At 36.6% G+C, this 20,974-nt stretch overlaps 3 protein-coding genes across 7 annotated transcripts in view; 1 reads left to right on the top strand and 2 right to left on the bottom strand.

Annotated features, from left to right (window-relative positions):
- The window catches only part of otogl (otogelin-like), a 110,592-nt gene extending 103,577 nt beyond the window's left edge, over positions 1 to 7,015 (bottom strand). For 2 of the 3 annotated variants that reach the window (XM_087292753.1, XM_087292755.1), the window contains exons 1-4: positions 6,652 to 7,015; positions 5,408 to 5,450; positions 4,493 to 4,538; positions 3,269 to 3,347 (exon numbers count right to left, since the gene is read on the bottom strand). In XM_087292753.1, the coding sequence (XP_087148879.1) occupies positions 3,269 to 3,347; positions 4,493 to 4,538; positions 5,408 to 5,450; positions 6,652 to 6,724 (241 nt within the window). In that variant the 5' untranslated portion in view covers positions 6,725 to 7,015. The remainder of the gene's footprint in view (positions 1 to 3,268; positions 3,348 to 4,492; positions 4,539 to 5,407; positions 5,451 to 6,651) is intronic. The other variant, XM_087292754.1, reaches the window with a different exon arrangement.
- On the top strand, positions 6,666 to 17,970 carry gcsha (glycine cleavage system protein H (aminomethyl carrier), a). Of its 2 annotated transcripts, XM_087291968.1 has the most exons (6): positions 6,666 to 6,829; positions 6,897 to 7,020; positions 10,578 to 10,657; positions 10,742 to 10,805; positions 13,102 to 13,233; positions 17,429 to 17,970. In XM_087291968.1, the coding sequence occupies exons 1-6, from the start codon at positions 6,821 to 6,823 to the stop codon at positions 17,524 to 17,526; spliced, it is 507 nt and encodes a 168-aa protein (XP_087148094.1). In that variant the 5' UTR covers positions 6,666 to 6,820; the 3' UTR covers positions 17,527 to 17,970.
- The window catches only part of si:ch1073-390k14.1, a 24,313-nt gene continuing 20,916 nt past the window's right edge, over positions 17,578 to 20,974 (bottom strand). The window contains exons 9-10 of one of the 2 annotated variants that reach the window (XM_087292857.1): positions 19,990 to 20,974; positions 17,578 to 19,487 (exon numbers count right to left, since the gene is read on the bottom strand). The exon at positions 19,990 to 20,974 is cut by the window's right edge and continues 933 nt beyond it. The gene's annotated coding sequence lies outside the window, so the exon portion shown is untranslated. The other variant, XM_087292858.1, reaches the window with a different exon arrangement.

Raw genomic sequence — 20,974 nt, 5'->3', positions numbered from 1 at the left:
AGTAGAGAAAACTAGACACAGGTGTAAACGGGGACAGAAACGTTTCCAGCTATTGTCCGCTTCAGGAACTAGTTGAAAACACACTTGACTGGATTGCTTTTGTAATGTAGACACGGATGTGGTCGAATGCTTCTGAACAGCAACACAAAGAGCATCTACAGTACTCTCCATCTACTGACCTACTTCTTAAACATCGGTGGACATGTTGTTGAAGTGCTCTGGCCAGAGAGGATTTTCAGCCTAAAATCATAAAATTGGTTGAAGACGAACAAATCTGTGTTTCTCATAATGATGTCATGCGAGTTACTTATGAGAATGTCTCTCTGCTTGTCATTTAATTTGTAGGGAAAAACTATTTAACAGTTTAATATGTCTATTATTTTTCTGAGTAATTTAAGGTAAATTAAGTTGGTTAGAGAGCAGCCTGTTTGTGTGATAAAAAAACTTAAAGAGATTGACCTGTTCAGATGATTCAAAGATGATTCAAACCACAATTTTAAAGCTGATTTATTTACTTAAAATATGTATGATTCGACATTTTAACTAGTTGCAAAAGCTGAATATTCATTCATAGCCTACTGATTGGTCAGTTATCTACTTATGCTTTAATTAATCAATCTTCAAAATAGTGCTTCACTTTTTACCTTCGGCAGCAATTACAGCCTCAAGTCTTTTTAAATCTAATGCCACAAGCTTGGCGAACCTGTCTTTGGGAATTTAGCCCATTCCTCTTTGCAGTACCTCTCAAGCTCTATCAGGTTGGATGGGACGCGACGGTGTACAGCCGTTTTCTGATCTCTCCAGAAATGTTCAATAGAATTTACGTCTGGGCTCTGGCTGGGCCACTCAAGGACATTCACCGAGTTGTTGTGAAGCCACTACATTGATATTTTAGCGGTGTGCTATGGGTCATTGTCCTGCTGGAAGATGAACCGTTGCCCCAGTCTGAGGTCAAGAGCACTCTGAAGCAGGTTTTCATTCAGGATGTCTCTGTACATTGCTGCATTCATCTTTCCCTCTATCGTGAAATACTCTTCCTGTAAAAACATCCCCACAGCATGATGCTGCCACCACCATGCTTCACTGTAGGAAATGGTATTAGCCTGCTGATAAGCGGTGCCTGGTTTTCTAAAAACGTAATGCCTGACATTCACTCCAAAGAGTTCAATTTTAGTCTCATCTGACCAGAGAATTTTGTTTCAGATGCCTTTTGGGAAATTCCAGGAGGACTGCGATGTGCCCTTTACCAAGTAGTGGCTTCCATCTGGCCACTCTACCATACACTCTACCACCTGATTGGTGGATTTCTGTACAGATGGTTTTGCTTTTGTAAGGTTCTCCTCTCCCCACAGAAGAACACTGGAGCTCAGACAGAGTGACCACTGGGTTATTGATGACCTCCCAGACTAAGGCCCTTCTCCCCTAATCACTCAGCTTAGATTGCCGGTCAGCCTTAGGAAGAGTCCCGGTGGTTCCAAATATCTTCCACTTATGGAAGATGGAGGCCACTGTGCTCATTGTAACTTTCAGAGCAGCAGAACTTTTTCTGTAACCTTCCCCAGACTTGTGCCTCGAGACAATCCTGTCTCGGAGGTCTACAGACAGTTCCTTTGTCTTCATGCTTGGTTTGTGCTTTGACATTCACTGTCAGCCCTGGAGATTTATATACACAAGTGTATGCCTTCTCAAATCATGTTCAATCAACTGAATTGACCACAGCTGAACTCCAGTTAAGCTGCTGAAACATCTCAAAAATGATCAGTGGAAACAGAATGTACTTAAGCTTAATTTAGAGCTTCACGACAAAGGCTGTGAATACTGATGTACATGTGATTTTTCAGGTTTTTGATCTTTAATAAATTTGCAACAATTTCAAAGTATCTTTTTTCACATTGTCATAATGGGGTATTATGTGTAGAATTTTAAAGAAATAAATTAATTTAATCCATTTTAAAATAAGGCTGTAGCATAAAAAAAATGTGAAAGCAGTATGGATATTTTCCGGACGCACTGTAATACAGTGTAAGAAAACATTTTGTAGTAAAAAGAAGCCTAACCATCCTTAATATACCTGTTGATTTTTATAAATTTTCTGCCAACAAAATCTGTATGTTCCCTCTAACTAAAATTCTCATCAATAAAAACTTCCTAAAATTTTGTAGTTGCCACTTGAGTTACTGCAATAGACTCAATTTTAGCTCAATCTGTAGGTTACGACTTTTACCACTACAAATAATCATTCATTCATTCATTCATTTTCCTTAGGCTCTTTATTTATCAGTGGTCAACACAGCAGAATGAACTGCCAAGTTATTCAGCATATGTTTTACACAGCGGATGCCCTTCCTGAAACCCAGTACTGGGAAACATCCAGACACTCTCATTCACAATCATACACTAAGGCCAATTTAGTATATTCAATTCACCTATAGCGCATGTGTTTGGACAGTGGGGAAAACCGGAGCACCTAAAGGAACCCCACGACAACACGGGGAGAACATGCAAACTCTACACAGAAATGCCAACTGACCCAGCTAGGGCTCGAAGCAGCGACCTTCTTGCTGTGAGGTGACAGAGCTAACCACTGAGCCACCGTGTCACCCACTACAAATAACGAAACTTGATTTTTTAGTATTTAAAGATAATTTATTTATGTTAAACCAGTTTGCATAAGCAATTATACTATAATTTGTGTTATTAATAACCAATTAAAATTTGGATGAGAAAGAACTAAGGTTATATCATGGGCAAACATTACTTGAGAAGTGTATTCGAAACATTTGATAAATCATTTGTATAAATAAGAAATAGTAGTGGTCCAAGAATGGACCCCTGAGGAACCCCACAGAGTAGATTTGCTTTTATCAAAATAGCCACATTAATATCTTCACATTAAAGTGCACAAACCTTAATGTATGAATATGATAACACTTTATTTTGATAGTCCATTTGAGTATTGGTAGACTGTCTGCTTAATATCTCTTGATTCTGCTCCTTCAACAGACATTTAACTGACTATAAGAAACTTTGCAAGTACATGTCAACTTACACTAACCCTAACCCCAACCTAACAGTCTACTTATAATCTAATGAGAATCAGTTGCAATGTAACTTAAATTCAACAAACGGACCATAAAAAGAAAGTGTAACCATGAATTCTGTTTGTACAATGAGGCTGACTGTAACATGATTTTTATATAGTAAGTTCATGTGTGTGAATAACTCTACATACAATAGTAAACAGTTAATCTGTGTGTGTTTACAATACCTGTTGATGCATCTCTTGCTGTATAATTATGAAGAACTCTTCGCGGCAGAGCTGAATCAGAGAGCACTGCACTAAGGGTCTGCAGAGAAAAAAAGAAATGCAGTATTAGTATAATAATATAAAGTATTTGGGTTTTTAATGACGTATAATCTCCACCAAACCAAACTCTACATTGCTTAGCCCGTGATCTGAATTATATAAATTTATTAATTTTCCTTCAGTTTAGTCTCTATTTAAGAGGTTACATAAGTTTATTATTTAATTTTTTTATATATAACATGTATATGAATATATAAAACGTATGTGTTCAAAATTATGCAAATGTTTAGATAATTTGTGTACTGTATAATTTGCAAAGTGATATTTTCTATGTCTTGTAGAGCAGGGGTTCCCAACCTTTTTCAATTCGAAGCCCACCTTTTTCACCGAAAATTCTTTGAAGAACTGATTGTCTAGAAAATGCTTATTTTAAAACTTTATTTATGAGCAAAATATTTATTTAGCTTTCTATTATTCCCTTATATTGTAAATAAAACATTGTGCATGTTTATATGCTAAAAAAATCTATTTTATATATATATATATTTATATAATATTTATTTTTATATAATATTTTTATATTATATATATATATATATATATATATATATATATATATATATATATATATATATATATATATATATATATAAAATAATATGTATTTAAATTTTCTTAATTCTTTGTGGAGTTGGTTCCCCCCACAGTCCAAACACATGCGCTATAAGCTAAATTGGCTGTAGTGTATGTGTGTGTATGGGTGTTTCCCAGTACTGGATTGCACCTGGAAGGGCATCCGCTATGTAAAACATATGTTGGATAAGTTGGCGGTTCATTCTGCTGTGATGTGGACCCCTTTTAACTAAAGGGACTAAGCTGAAGGAAAATGAATAATTGAATGAATGAATATTAGTATATGTATAGTATAGAGACAACAATACCATGTCTAGCCACTAAGCCATGTTGGTGAACTTGACTTGGCGTTGCCTCACATGGTTTGGCCACTGTACACATTTGGGACAGGAGCTTTCAGTGGCTTTAGCATTTGTGTAAACGCCACAAAGGCAGCTTTGTCAGCCCTGAGTGTGTATCTCAGTATTTGTGAGTGCATATGTGTGTGTGTGTGTGTGTGTGTGTGTGGTTACTCCAGTCTGTCCCTTGTCGCTTTCTCTTAGGTATACTCACCTCTTCACGGAAGAGATCCCGTTTCTGCCGCAGTGCATTAACCCTCCTTTTAAAAGTGGCACAAAGAGAGCAGTATTAAAAGTGCGGTGACTGTGAGACTAAAGGTTCAGAAACACTTAAGATGCCACGCAGACACAGTCGTGCTGATGGACAGCATGATTCTCACGGAACTGGTTTAATGGTTACACAGCAAAACATTAGACCAAACACTTAACATCTTATCAGCGGCTGAATATATAACTTGACACTGCCTCTCGACTCAAAATACCCTAGTAATAGCGGATGTTTTATAGGGTCCGGCAGTTTTTAAACGCATCACCAGAGCACCATCTCATTTTAACACTTTTAACACTTTAACTGCCCCACCAAGAAATAAAATGTTGGATTGCATTTCTTGTTGCTAGTTAACACACTCAATGCATTTTTTAACACATCCCATCATTTCTAAAATATCAGCCTCTACCAAATGGTTGATATGTCAGTTTATGGTAAAAGTACCTGAATTAATACGTATACACATATAAAAATCTGAAAATATGAAGTGTAAGACCAATTTATTTGTAATGAAATGATAATGAAAATCAAACGTTTGAGTGCTAAATCGTCTTTATTTTTTGAAGGATAAAATGTTTCAGATGCTCATTGAACATGTTTTGTTTTACAATAAAAAAAAGACCCAAATCAAGTGTAGTAGTGCAACAGGATTGTTTGTTTGATTATTTTGCAAGCCAACAATGATGTGTGTGTTAACCCTTAACTTTAACCATTATTATTTAACAGTCATTACTTAAAATGACCAAATTATGGTCCACCATTTAGTAGAGCAGACAGTTAAAGGGTTAAAAACCTAATACCATTCTAAACAAACACCTAGCAAGCCATCATAGTGAGCGAAAAATATTGGAAAACACATACCTGGGGAATTTATTTTCTGAGTTTGACCCCTGGCAAATAAATCCTGTCAAAAGCAAAACTGCATCAGCAAAATGCATGCATGATTATGAAAGAGTCTAACTTATTTGTCATCAAGATGTTGTTTTATTATTATTTATATTACATAAAATTCAATTTGATCGCTTTAGTTTTATATTATAAGTACAGATGAGAATAAACGGTCTTTAATATTTACATAAATATATGTCACTCTGTCTGAATGAGGGTGAAACATTACTTCACCCATATTATTAAGTTATATTTTCATAAAAATCAATTGTAAACATTAAAACAGACTGATTCATTGAATTAATACCCTTCCTATGCATTTTATTTGATTTGTTTACTATTATAGATTTATATTATTATTATTATTGATATTTTTATTATATATTATTATAAGTTTTACAAGGCTTGATATACAGTGCTCAGCATAAGTACAGCCCTTACAAACCTCTCTTTTAAATTATTTTTTAATAGGAAGCTATATAATATTATATTTGTGCATATACATTACATTAGTCAGTACTGGAGCCAAATCTGAAGCTCATCTAACGAAATAACTTACGATAACCGTCCAAAAACTAGTACACCCAAATTTATGCTACAGAAAAATATTAAATACAAATTTAACAAAAAGGAAAAATAAAGAGAAGCAAAAAAAAATGCAGTTGAAATTTTGTAGGTTGTAATTTATTTTGCAATATTTTGCTTGAATTTAATTGTATTATGTTTCAATTTCTAAATCTGTTCTGTGCCTGAAACATTATTTTAATAAATAAATCTGTTTAATTAATCTGTTTTGTTTCAATGCACCAAAATACATTGCCTTTATTCACAGCAAAATTAATAAAAATATTCATTTTCAAAATACGGTGTACTCAATTATGCTGAGAACTGTATATTTACACATAATTCACATTATTTACATATAAATTGAAGCAACTTTCCCATCAAAACAGCAATAAATCTTAAGCTAAAAACTTTAATTTATTTTGAAAAGTATTGAGTGTTTATACCAATTTTTGTTGAATGTCTTGTGGCTAAAACAATATAACTGATATTTTTTATAAAAGCAGGAATACAAAAATGTCATTTTAGAAAACGTTTTAGTTTAAAAGTAATGTTATAATTTAATAAAAGAGTTTTTAACCTTTAACCTTTACCTTTAAGAGATCAAATATACATTTAAGAAAATCTGAAGCATATATTAAAGTGACACTTACCTTGGAGCACAAATAGCCTGAAAAGGAAGAGTCCACAGACTGAAAACAGTTTAATGTCCCGCTGTTCGTTCATCTCAGAGCGGCGTCCTTCACTATCAAATGACGAGTTTCATTGTATCGATGGAAATTCTCTGTCAGAGGAAGTTTTACAGGATTAATCAAGGATGTAATGTATGAGGTACGTATAACGAACTAATGTGCGTTTTCCCAGAGAGGTGAAGGATAAACGTCCATCTTCTGTTCAGTCAGAGGAGGATGATGATGCACCTGCGCGCACCTGCGGCATCATGAGGACGGAGCGCACCTGCGCGCAGGCAAAAGCGCGCAAACACGACCTGATGAATGAAATGACACACTCTAGTCTACAGAGTAAGTGAAGCACATTAACAAAAACTGGACCATTGTAGATATTTCACAGTCCAGTAAATTAAATAAGAGCCTATTGATATGTTGGTCGTTTTTTCTTGTATCTCTTCCGAAACTAAACCGTCACATGTTTGAAAAACCAACCGTGGTATTGTGTTGGAATACGGAAGTGCGCTTGTTTTTGCGATTGTTTTTTAGGATTGTTGATAGATACGGTTGCGGCAGGTGCTGTCAACGAGAATTATTTATATTATTTATTAGATTTCCCATTAACTCTATTTTATTAACGTCTACCCCCTGCTGAAAAATGGTTGGCTGGTTTTAGCTGGTGGACCAGCCTGGTTTTAGAGGGGTTTTGACAACTTCCAGGCTGGTTTACGGCCATTTCCAGCCTGGTCTTAGCTGGTCAGGCTGGAAAGTGGCCAGCTAAAACCATTTAAAACCAGCTTGATCATCCTGGTTTAAGCTGGACATAGCTGGTTTTGGCTGGGCTCCCAGCTAGGCTGGTCAAGCTAATTTTAGCTGGTCATCTCCCAGCCTGTCCAGCTAAAAACCAGGCTAGAAATGACTGGAAACCAGCCTGGAAGTGGCCAAAACCCTACTAAAACCAGGCTGGTCGACCAGCAACCATCCTTGGCTGGTTTAAGCTGGATTTTTTAGCAGGGCCCATAGCCCAACCCCAAACCCAACAGTCATAGTTACGTAAAACAGTAGTAACCTAGGGTTATTTATTAAAACCTAATAAATTGTATTTTATTTACATCTAACCCTAAACCCAACCGCCACAATACTGTAAAATGATTAATTATTGTTATAAAGTGACACAAAATGATACTATATTAATCTTCGTATCTGCAGCTGGATCTTCTAGACTTTACGTCCCAATTCAGTTATGGCAAAAATTAATAATTAATGAAACGGTCAAACGTTCATGACTATACAGACAAAGTAGAATAATTCATTCATTCATGTTCTTTTCGGCTTAGTCCCTTTATTAATCTGGGGTCACCACAGCAGAATGAACCGCCAACCTTTCCAGTATTTTTTTATGCAGCGGATCCCCTTCCAGCTGCAGCCCATCACTGGGAAACATTTATACACACTCATTCACACTTATACTCTATGGACAATTTAGCAAACCCAATTCACCTGTATTGAATCTTTGGACTGTGGGGGAAACCGGACGTTAGATTGACATTGTACTCTAACGCCATGGAGACGTTGCATTTTGTTTGGAAATGAAAATAGATTTGATGTCTGAACTCAACGTCAGACCAACATCAATGTCCAACGTTCAACCTAAAACCAACCAAATATCAATGTCTAACGTTACAGCTTGACTTTGTGTACTACAATGACATCTATCAGAAGTTGGATTTTGGTTGCCATACCTGATGAATAAATGCAACGCAATCTACCGGCAATTCATAACTTTTTGATTTAGTGGCTAATTCGTATGAATTTGTACGATCTAATTCAAACTATTTAGTGCGATATATTTTCGTACGACAGAACTCTGAATTCGGAGGAGTTAGCCACTAAACTGACAAAACGTAAAATACTTACGTGTCCTCGTGAGTTCAGGCTGACAAATGTCAGTATTTGACGTCAATATGACGTTAGTTTAAGATGTTGGCTCGACGTAGGATTTTGGTCACTTTCTAGCAACCTAACATCAACGTCATTATTGGACATTAAAATAATGTACTTAGATGCTGGCTAGACATTGAATTGTGGTCACCTGACATCTCAACCTAAATCCAGCCTAATATTAATGTCTTATGACGTTGTTTGCCTGCTGGGACTATGCACTACAGAATGTTACGTTTACAAACACATGCACGAATTACATGTAATCCCATTAGCTTTTAACAGCGTAATACTCACTACTCTTGAGTACTTTTGAAATGTCTACTTTTACTCATACTTTGAGTAATATTTACAACACTTTTACTCTACTTGCTCTACATTTTTAGGCAAGTAATGGTACTTTTACTTGAGCATGATTTTTCAGTACCCTTTCCCCTCCTGGACATGGCCCATATGTGTGGACTTTTGGAAATTAATATTTATGCAGTATCTAGGCTAACAGGTGATTAAATACGCTTCTATTGATGTATAATTTGTTAGAGTTAGACAATAGCTATATGAAAATCTGAAATTCGGGTTAAAACAAAATCTAAGTTTGTTTTACAAAGTTGCTCAAATTAAGTTTGCAATGCACATCCTACTACTACACACACACACACACACACACACACACACACACACACCTATATATATATATATATATATATATATATATATATATATATATATATATATATATATATATATATATATATATATAGAGAGAGAGAGAGAGAGAGGGATGGATGGATGGATGGATGGATGGATGGATGGATGGATGGATGGATGGATGGATGGATGGATGGATGGATGGATGGATGGATGGATGGATGGATGGATGGATGGATGGATGGATGGATGGATGGATGGATGGATGGATGGATGGATGGATAGATAGATAGATAGATAGATAGATAGATAGATAGATAGATAGATAGATAGATAGATAGATAGATAGATAGATAGATAGATAGATAGATAGATAGATAGATAGATAGATAGATAGATAGATAGAACATAAAGTGACAAGTGACAACATTAAAATAATGTTTTCTCAAATTGACTGGCCATCTCAGCAAAATAATTATTGGATGTATGCCCATTTAGGCTTGTATGAAAAATATAGTCGACTATTTGTGAAAGTAGTACAAACTTTTAATAAGAATTTTTATTTTTAAGTATAACACTGATAATGAACGGTTACATTCTTTTGACAATCACAGCTTGTGTGCTTACTTTTTTAACTTGTGAAATTAACACATTTGTGAAAGTGACAACATTTATAGCACTATTGTAATTTGTTGCTACCTAAATTACCAACAATTATACATGTTAACAAATATCAGTAAATTAACAGTTATGAAAAACAATCTAAGCTAGCGATTTACTCTGCTGAGTGAAGCCTGCAGCTACTGCTCTTTTGAGTCACTTTTTGAAAATTGACAAATTGGTTGCTAGTTGCTTTAAAAAAATTAAAAAAAAAGTTGCTAGGGTAGTATGAAAAGTTGCTAAATCTAGCTGCAAAGCACTGCTTTAGCGCGCAACAGTACATTCCCACAATGACATCATCAAGGCGCGACGGTGTCCAATAATATACGCGTACGAAGAATAATGGCGATGTGCACAGTTTTACGATGTGTTTCTGTTAGTTTGACCTCTTCTCTGCCTCGTCTTTCAAACATAAATGCTCATGCTCCGGCTAGACTGTTGGCCAGGACATGCTACAGAAGATCTCTGAGCACAAACACTCCGTTCTGCGCAGGTATTTACACTTGTGAATGTTTACAGGCGCCACGAGTCAAAGTTTACGCTCACGTTCATTTTGACAAGTGATATTAAGTGTCTATAAATGCTAGATACACTGGAGTTTATATGGCTGTATGTTTATGTAGTATAACTTTAATTTGAGACTTTTTTATGTTATTCTTCAGCACTGAAGTTCACAGACAAACACGAGTGGGTTCGCGTGGACGGTGGTGTGGCGACTGTGGGGATCAGTAATTTTGCTCAGGTTAGGAGAATTATTCATGCTTAATTGTTATAGAAATGGCTTTATAGGTTGTATTGTCATGTGTTTATGTTGTATTGTTTCCAGGAGGCACTGGGAGATGTGGTCTACTGTGGGCTTCCTGAAATCGGCGCAAAGTTATCACAGACAGGTAAAACTGTAACGTTACTGTCTTTTTTGAGGTAAAGTTGGTTTTATATTCGCACATTTTTTCATTTTTTAACAGTGACAACTTGTGCCAAGCTTCCTAAATTGTACTTTTAACATTCAGTCTGAAATGGCATGTAAATATGACTTAAATATGACAAGATTGGCACTATTTCATGGACCGTGAAGTCGTTTGGCTTCTAATATGAGTTCACCATTTACAATTAGCAAAATTACTTTTCTGAAATTGTATTATTGAGGAGAAAGTCTTAATGTGTTAATCTAAAACCAACTTTACCTCAAACTGCTTTTATGTAAGCATATGAAAGACATTTAAGCTGGCTCAGAGAAAGATAGGAATCAACTGTGTTCAGTTCATTACCTTTTTGTCATGGGTAGGGCCAGACGGAATCTGCGGACGTTTTTTGCTATTTCTGATTTTTATTTTGGTAAAAATCTGCGGATTTCTGCAGAATTATTTTGGAGTATCATAACTAAAACCTTAATAATACATAAAATTAAAAAATAATATATTTTTACCTTTTATTTAATGTTTAAAATGCAAATCCAATTAGATTCACTTTATTTGGTAAATAAAGCAAGTTTGTCATATAATATATCTAGTAAAAGACAGAAAATATTAATGTACACACTGCATTGTACATAAATCAGATGAACATTTTCACATTAGTCAATAATATTACTGAAATTAATAAAAAAAAACTGAATAAATATAGATTTACACACATTTACTCAAGTAAATAAGCAGAATTAATGATTGTCTTAAAATCTGCGGAATTCTGCAAGCGCAGATTCCAGGTGGGCCTAGTCATGGGGATAAAGTCTTGAAGGGATATAGCTGCATCATTTTTGTGACACTCACAACACAACGTTAATTACTGTTTTTACATTACTGTGATGGTAGGCGTCAATGAATTTGGTTTAATGTGTAATTTAATAAATAATATGAATAATAATCTATATAATTACTGTTTTTACATTATTGTGAGGGTTGGGTGGGCTTTAATAAAATACAACCCAATATATAATTAAATAAATAATAATCAACATAATTACTGCTTTAAATTACCGTGAGGGTTTGGGTAGGGGTACACGTTAATAAAATGCAAATAATGGGCAATGTAATAAATAAATATTTTTCTTAACTTGCAGCTGCACACCGTCTAGCCACAATATGAATTATATTATTTGAAGCCTAATCTTTCTTTTGTGGTCACAACAGTGCTTAATTTGTAAGTTGCGAGGTCCCGCAATTGATCAGGGTAACAGATCTGGCATGTTACCAGAGAAGGGAGAGGTGTCGCAGACGAAAGTGAAAAGTAAAAAGAGCGGTAAATCGGAAAGTAAAGAGCGATAAATCAATAAAATGAGGTGCAGGATCCAGCTTGTTTCTTCACAAATTAAGCCCTGGGTTATAATTATGGCCAGTGGCTGAGGAAAAAGCAAACATGACCACCGTTTGCTGCTACTGAGACAGAAAATTACACACTTATTTAAAAGCATACTTGTTTAAAAGCTACCTTACATCGTTTATTTTTGTTTTTTAGATATTAGAACATTAAAAAACTTTTATAAATAACGTCTTTGCAGGCTGCAAGTTAGCTTATTTTATTTTGTGAGTGTTGCTCAGTGTCTTTTTATTTAAAGATTTCTCAAAATATATGTATATAATATGTACTAACTATGATGCACAAAGTGTTTGGTTCGGGTTTCATGCAAATCACATTTTTAAAATGTATAATTTAACTGGCAGTCTGCAAAGGAGTGAAAAAAATGCTCAGCTCAAACTGCTTTACCCTGTTTACATCTGTACTTTGCATTTCCTATTGATAGGATTGAGCCAAATGCCATATCAGGTGTAAACAGATTGCAGTAAATTGATTTTATATTTGCACATTTGGACTTTCTCCTTAATTTCAGAAGAGTATTATTTGCAAATTCTAAATGGGGAAATCCAATGAGAAAGACAATGACTATCAAAGTACAACATTGTGTCATTTAATTAGTGCTAATGTTGTTTTGAAGTCATTTGTATGCGATTTCAGACCGAATATTCTATGTAGCATGGCAAACAAGAACGCATTTAGCTTATCACAAGTTGTCACTGTTCAAAAATGTACAAATCTGCTAATGTAAAACCAGCTTTACCTCAATTGGGCTTTGGATATCCTTTTTCAGCTGTGATTTCAGGGCAGTGTAGTTATTTCTTGTAGTGGATTCAACAAATACTATGATCAGTTACTATTTTGTTTGAGTATAAACCAATATGTTTTCTGTAGATGAGTTTGGTGCTCTGGAGAGTGTTAAAGCAGCGAGTGAGTTGTACTCACCTCTGACTGGAGAGGTGACGGATGTCAATGATGCCCTGGCGGACAACCCTGGACTGGTCAACAAGTCTTGCTATAATGATGGTGAGGCATTCCTCTAAATTTCTCACTCCGACAAGCCTGAAATCCTTTAAAAGGGATAGTTCATACAATTATGAGAAATGTAATTTACTTGTCCTCCAAAATAGATTGCAAACCATTTTTTTTAACACAAAAGAAGATATTTTAAAGGGTCACGAAACACCAAAACACATTTTTTGAGCTGTTGACAGTCGTATATGTGTCCCACACTGCTAAAAACACTATTAGGACACCTATATTTCACTAAAAAGTGTAAATTGGTTGTTTTTGCGTTATTTCAAGCAAATTCGTACTTCCTGTTTGAAACGAATTTTTGAAGCTGCGTCACGGCCATGAGATAATAGCCTGTATTCCAGCGTGCAGACTGGACGTCTGTGCCAGAGTGTGCCTTATTACGTCTTACAGTGTGATGCATTAATGCATGAGTAAGGCTTGGTTCAAACCAATCAGCGCGCTCTATTGTGCAACTTCATTAATATTCATTAGTGTCACCGTCTTTACACCACAGAGACGCCACGTTGTGTTGGCAAAACAAGCGTGAAGTGTTGCTTTTACAGTTTGCTGCCATTAAGTTTCGTTTTCATTTTCTCTCTGTGAGAGCTCATCTGAAACACGTGTGGATTACAGTGTACGCGACGCTCGACAACAATAATTTACGTGTCTAAGGGGGATTATTGTTTACCTGAGAGCTGTTCTCATCTGCAAACACTGAAATCCGGATTCCGGATGTAGTCTTCTCTTCATAAAGACGCGGCTCTAGTTGCTGGTGATTGTCCTGTCTCTACAGATTTGGTAAGTGAGCGACCAGTGCTCTTTGTATATTCAGTTTGTTTGTATCAAATAAGTTAACTATTGCATTGAGTGCAAACATGTTAGCACCGCATTTTGTGACCGGAATAACACACGCGGCTTTCTGACGCTACCTGCCGTGTGCATCTAAGTTTCCGGGAAATGCAGAGGTTTTTTTTTCTCTCATTCGCCGTGCGGTATCAAACATTGCATGAAAAATACACGCTTAGAGCAGATCTTCGAATCAAATATCTCATTTGTCGCGAGGGGCATGAATGAATTCCCTGAATGAAAGAGCCGAACTGCAGTTAAAGTCCAACATTTAATAATTTGGCAAATAATTCGACTACAGATGTCCATGTAGGTTAAACACCATCCCTTTCTCCTGTGTATTTTGACTGAAACTCGCGCGTGCCCAAATAGACACTCCCACACCCTCCCACTTTAGTTTCTCCGACACTCCCCCCTAAACAGAGCTGGACACCCCCACTTTTCTGACTTTTTCCAAAGAAGAGGTCTGAAAACACCCTGCTGAAACGAGGGGGTTTCATGGCCCTTTAAATAATGTGTCAAGATGGTAGCCATTGACTAAGATTTACTAGATGACTAAGGTTTCCAATATTGTTCAAAATATCTTCTTTTGAGTCCAACCATAAAAACTAATAACAATTTGAAGGCACTTGAGGTTTAGTACATTCCAATTTTTGGGTGAACTATCCTTTAGGTTAAAAATTATGAGCAGATTCAAGTTAAAATTCCCTTAAAACGTAAGCTGCATGATACTAGGAAAAAATACATAGTGATTTTTAGTTTTTATGCAATATATATTGCAATAAGAATGCAATTTCACCAGATAATTGAATAGCTCTATTTTAAAAAAAAAACTTATTTGTGTGTATCTGCATAGAATATAATAAACAAATTCCAAGCATAGGTAAATACAACAGAGCAAAGTAAATAAATAAAAAAAACAACACACTATTTTCTAGAGTCTAAAAGTAGACAGACACACAAATTAAATAATCAAATGTAAAATAAATGTATAGTCTACATTGTGTAAACACTTATATACAATTAATCTGAGCTATAAAAGTTATAATTTTTGGTGCTTAAATTCACTGAGTGAAAACTTTTACTCTCACGCTGTGTCCTAACTACACAAGCCATGATACGTGATAAAAGCTGTTGTCCATGTTAAAACTGCATTTCTGTGACGTCGCACCAAAACAACAGCATAAACAACGACAACGATGACCTCAGGTACTGATTATGTGCATTATTCAGTGTTAAATGCAACCAATATGAGTTTGAACACCATATTATGTGACATTTATTGCCATATTACTTGAAGCAGCAGCAGGTAGTTCACATCAGATCTTGAAAAAATATATGTACCTTACCATTTTGTCAGGACTGCAGTGGCTGGTATTCAAATGTTTCACGCAGCGTTTGGTTGCTTGTCTGTGGAATTTTACAGCATACTTTTAGGGGACACTGTTTAAGGTTAAACTAGAACCGTAATGTCTGGCCAACTGTAATCCCAATTAGACAGGTCCTGCAATGTAACTATAGAAGGTTTGCACATTGCAATATAGATGCTGAAACGATATATTGTGTATATCAAATAAGGGCTGCACAATATATCCCTTTAACATGGATGTCACAATGTGCAAATCTGGTCACATCACAAGATCTGCAATGTTGAGTCTGAATTATAGTTGGCCAGTAGTTACAAAACACATGTGGTTTGTAGAGTCAGTTTATATTTAACCATACAAAAGTGAATCATTTGAATTTTTTTACTTAAAATTTGTGTCTTGTTTTTTGTCCAAATATCTACATTTCAAAGCAAAAACAAGATTAATTTACTTACCCCGTTGGCAAATAATTTTGCTTGTTTTATAGAAAAGCTTTTAATTTTGATTTCTCTCTGAACGTGAAAATAAAACAATATTTTTAATTGAACTCGATCAAAGCAAAGTAGGGTTTAGGGTTGGGCGATGTCTAATGTGAAACATCGTGATAGACGATGACATCGTCGTCATAGGCGAAGGTGAATTCATTATTTATGAATTATTAATTAATTTATAACAAATTAATTATTTGTAGTCTACTTTTTAACTACCTGTACTGCGTGCGTGGTCTTTTTTACCCATAAACAAATAAGAAATAAATAAAGATATAAGTTACACACAAATTAGCACCTGTCAATCACTTTTTTCCACGGGACTGTGTCGTTATAATGGCGTCCACAAACTTGGACGGTAAAAAAGGTGCACAACCAACAGTATCTAAAGTTTTCACTAAAATTACTAAGTACTCAAAGTGAAAGATTTAAGCAGTGCACTGACGCTGTGACATGTTACCTGATAGATTCAAAAGACACGAGTTGTTAAGAGACTAGATTAATTAAATATCACGTTTAACAACTATAGTGAGACGCGGTACACCCTTGATAAACTGTCCCACATGCACTGCTTTCTGGAGCTTAGATGAGCGCACGACAGGGTGTGTTTGAGTGTGAGTGAGTGAGTGTGTTGTCACATGAAGTGCGTTTTCAGCGGACGCAGGGCTGTTCAGAAATGCTAGGGAAAACACAGTGTGGATGTGAATCATTTTCGTTCTATAATTCTCTTTTAAAACTAGGACGTATTAGTGTAAACGGGCCTAAGTGAGTATTTTTTGCGAGCAGGTTTGCGACGGGGTCGGGGTGGAGCATCAGCGATGCCGGCTCAGCATCATGTTGTCTATCAGCCATCGGCAATGGACGATGACATCGTCTATCGGCCCAACCCTAGTAGGGTTGTCACGATACTGGAATTTAAAAAACATCCATTTCCCACTAACATCCGAGCACGTTCAGCGCTGTTTAAGAACTTGCTGGAGCGTTTCAAAGTCATGCCAATCAGCTGGTTTGTCTTTAAACTGAAATACGAGCGATCCGCTGATGAATCCCGCTTTAAAATGCTCTAGTGTTCCTGTATCTGTGGTTACACTCAGTAAATAGTGGTCAGTTCAGTGATCTGATGACCTACAAGGCCAATCACAGTCATTTTTTTGTTGAGTGCGTAAACACAATGGCAAATCAGTGCTCCAATGTTCGCGGGAAATGGACGTTTTTAAAATTTCAGTACCGATTGGTATCCAATTCTAGTATCATGACAACCGTAAAGCGAAGTAAGAAAAGCATTTTTTGTATTGGGATTTTTCAATTTTTGTACCCGATTACTGTCAGACTCCCCAGAAAGCCATCAAATAGTGCCATTTAAACCATCTAGTGCAACTGTATTCATATCACAATATTTATTACAGAACAACAAAATATCGCAATACCCGATTTTTCCAGTATCGTGCAGCCCTAGCTAAAATCTGTAAAAAAAAAATCGTCAGTGTTTATTTTTGTTCACAGGCTGGCTTATGAAGATGACCGTATCCATTCCTGAGGAACTGGACGGACTGATGGATGAAGCTGCGTATGAGAGATACATCAAATCTATAGAGGACTAGAGCGTGTGACGCATTCGGGAGAGGATTTAAAAACCAATCACTTAAGGAATGTTTATTTCTTCATCATCATTTTCATTTGTAGCTGATTTAATTTAGATGTTCTTCTAAAATATAATTTCCCATCAACCCCACACACCCAGCCAACGCAGGGGACCACATTGGACACAACACTATGCACTTTGCTTGGGAAAACAGCAAGCAAACCTGGTTAAATCGAGCCAGTTACTGTAAGTTAATGTTTTATCAACAAATATTTGGAGATCAAGCACGTAACGGCTTCATCTCTTTTGTAGATGTTGCACTGTTCTTACGAAAGCTTGTTTTTGCTTGAAATACGCTGCAAATAAAATGTGGAAGTAGAGTGTCCAGTTCGAGGACGGGTATGAAATTATGTTGGTTTTGAAATGATTAACTTTAACACTATTAAACAAATACAGAAAACTCTCTGCTGCTTTAAATTGTTTTATTAATTTAGAAATGTCTAATGTACAAAATATACACCCCAATGTATGTAAATAGATTAATATGCAAGACCAGTCATAAATGGCCCAAAGTGTACCAAGAAAATACCCCCCACACCATTACACCGCCACCACCACTAGCCATTGATACAAGGCAGGATGTATCCATGCTTTCATGCTGTTGACACCAAATTCTGACCCTACAGTCTGAATGTCGCAGCAGAAATTGAGACTCATCAGACCAGGCGATGTTTTTCCAATCTTCTACTGTCCAATTTTGGTGAGCCTGTGTGAATTATAGCCTCAGTTTCCTGTTCTTAGCTGACAGGAGTGGCACCCGGTGTGGTCTTCTGCTGCTGTAGCCCATCGGCTTCAAGGTTGGTCGTGTTATGTGTTCAGAGATGCTCTTCTGCAGACCTCGGTTGTAATGAGTGGTTATTTGAGTTACTGTTGCCTTCAATCAGCTGGAACCACTCTGGCCATTCTCCTCTGACTTAAAGGCATTTGTACTGCAGCAGATCGTCTTGACCATGTCTACATGCCTAAATGCCTTGGTATTCAGGTAGATATTGCACTTTGCATTTTTGGCCTGGCATATGTAATCCAGCATTTTCAAAAATCTAGAATGGTTTACTTTTGGCAACTAGAGTTAACTCATTTAGGCAGTCAACTGAGAGATTAAAAAAAAATAGAACAAAGTCAAGTGTAATGTGTTTCAGCCTATAGTGAAATAAAACAAACAATGCTTGATGTCACCCAATCAAAGTAAATAGGGTGTAAAGCAGGGGTGCTCAACCCTATTACTAGAGATCTACCTTCCTACAGAGTTTAGCTCCAAACCTGATAAAACACACCTGAACCAATTAATTAGGACCTGAACAGCACTTAATAATTACAAACAGGTGTGTTTGATAAGGGTTGCAACTGAAATCTGCAGAAGGATAGATCTCCAGGAACAGGGTTGAGTACCCCTGGCGTAAAGGGATAATTCATACAAACTGGAAATTGTGTCATCAAATTTGTTTACTTAAGTTTGTTCTAGAAAAGCAAGGTTTTGTTGTATTTGTGAGTATCCACAAAATCAAAAACAGTTACTATTTTGAACAATATCTTTCTCTTATGTTTATGACCAAAATGACAATATTTGAAAGTTGTCACTGCCATTAGAAATAAGATGAGAATTTAAACATACCTGTGTTTGTCGACATCACGTGTTGAATCTTTTATTTAGCGTGTATTGCATACTTTTACAGGTGTTAAACTCTGTTCCTAGAGGGCTGAAGCTTTGCAGTTTAGTTCCATCCCTAATTAAACACACCTGATCAAACTAATTGAGTCCTTCAATCTAGTTTGGAACCTACAGATAAAGCTGCGGTCACTGAACGTTTCTTCTCATAGACCTTCATTCACTTCATTTGATGCGTATGCGTCAGACTGGAAACGTAAGTTTGTGTGACAAGTTTCGCAGTAAACTTTGCAATGCAGTAAAAGCTTGTTGAACTCTGACCTGTGAAATCGCATCTCTTGACTGTGTGAGACCAATCGAGGATCATAGCATGACCTCTCTGATCAGAAATTTAGAAGTTTAAAATATGGACCAATCGCTAGCTTTCTTCAATGTCTAATCATCTTGTTTAATACCGCCGCTTTTTGCACACAAAACCTAGTGTGACTGCAGCATTAGTGTGTTGGAGCAGAGTTGCAACTAAACTATGCAAGGCTGCAGCCCTCCAGGAAATTAGTTTGAACCCCTGCTTTAGTGTGACCGCAGCTTTAAACTCTGGATTATTCAGTTTGAGCTTGCGAAATTCTGTCGTAGAGCTCTGCGAAAAGGGACCGGATTAAACAAGATGGTTAGACATTTAAAAAGCAAGTGATTGCTCCATATTTTAAATTTCTGTCCAGAGAGGTAATGTTTTAATCCTCGATTGGTCTCAAGCAGTCAAATGATGCGATTCCGCAGGTCAGAGTTCACCAAGCTTGAACTTTGCACCGCAGCAACCTCCGAAACTTGACGCATGACCATAGCTGCGTCCCAAATCGCATACTTATGCACTATTCTACGCCATTTTGTTGTATAAATAGTGTAAGTAGTGTGTTCACACTGAAAACTCTAAAAAAATAATAAGTGCACTTTAATTACCCGGATGATGCACTCATTCAGCCGGTAAAATGAAGTGTGTAATGATGGACACTTTACGCACTCAACGACCACAGGTTTGCCTACGTAGCGGGAGGGGTGGAGCTATCGGGCGCACATGTTGAATAACTTTATTTATTTTGGATGGTGAAAGCAAAATTCTCCTACGAGAGTGATTATAGCGCCTCCCGATGGTGAATTCGATAATACTCACGGCAGGTATTATTTGATAATTCGGTTGTTTATTTCACTGATTTGGCAACCGTCAAACGTCATCGGGGAAACGCTTTGAATTTCCGCTTAGTAAAAAAACATTAGTGAGCCATTTGGGACAACACTACATACATATACTATCCTGTTGAGTGTGTAAATGCATAAGTACATAGTGCATGAGTGCATAGTGTGCCATTTGGGACGCAGCTCCAGTTTCCATTTCCAGTCTGACGCATTTGCGTGCGTATGAATAGAAGTCTATGAGAGTAAAACCCAGTGTGACCACAGCTTAAGTCAGGTGTCTAAACTCGGTCCTGGAGGGCCGGTGTCCTGCTGAGTTTAGCTCCAACTTGTTTCAACACACCTGCCAAGAAGTTTCTAGTATCTCTAGTAAGAGCTTGATCAGCTGGTTCAGGTGTGTTTGATTAGGGTTGGAGCTAAACTCTCCAGGACACCGGCCCTCCAGAACCGATTTGGACACCCCTGGCTTAAGTCAAATTGATTGCTCATTGGCACAAACGTTTCCTCACAATAACAGATGGGTGTGCAAGCAGAAAATCACTGATTCAAGACAATCGCAGTTTTTTCACAGCTCAGACAAGTTTCGAGGTGAGCTGATTAAGATTGCTGCACA

This window comes from Danio rerio, chromosome 18 (assembly GCF_052040795.2).
Source record: "Danio rerio strain M-AB ecotype USA chromosome 18, GRCz13ab, whole genome shotgun sequence".
NCBI lineage: Eukaryota > Metazoa > Chordata > Actinopteri > Cypriniformes > Danionidae > Danio > Danio rerio.
Note: the sequence above shows the minus strand (reverse complement) of the source record. Positions and strands in the feature narration are given on the sequence as shown.

Bases quoted from the DNA above. Each gene is read 5' to 3' on its own strand.
- gcsha (XM_087291968.1), top strand. The intron at 7,021-10,577 runs GTAAGTGAAGCA...GTTATTCTTCAG, and splicing joins GACACACTCTAGTCTACAGA to CACTGAAGTTCACAGACAAA. The intron at 10,806-13,101 runs GTAAAACTGTAA...TGTTTTCTGTAG, and splicing joins CGCAAAGTTATCACAGACAG to ATGAGTTTGGTGCTCTGGAG.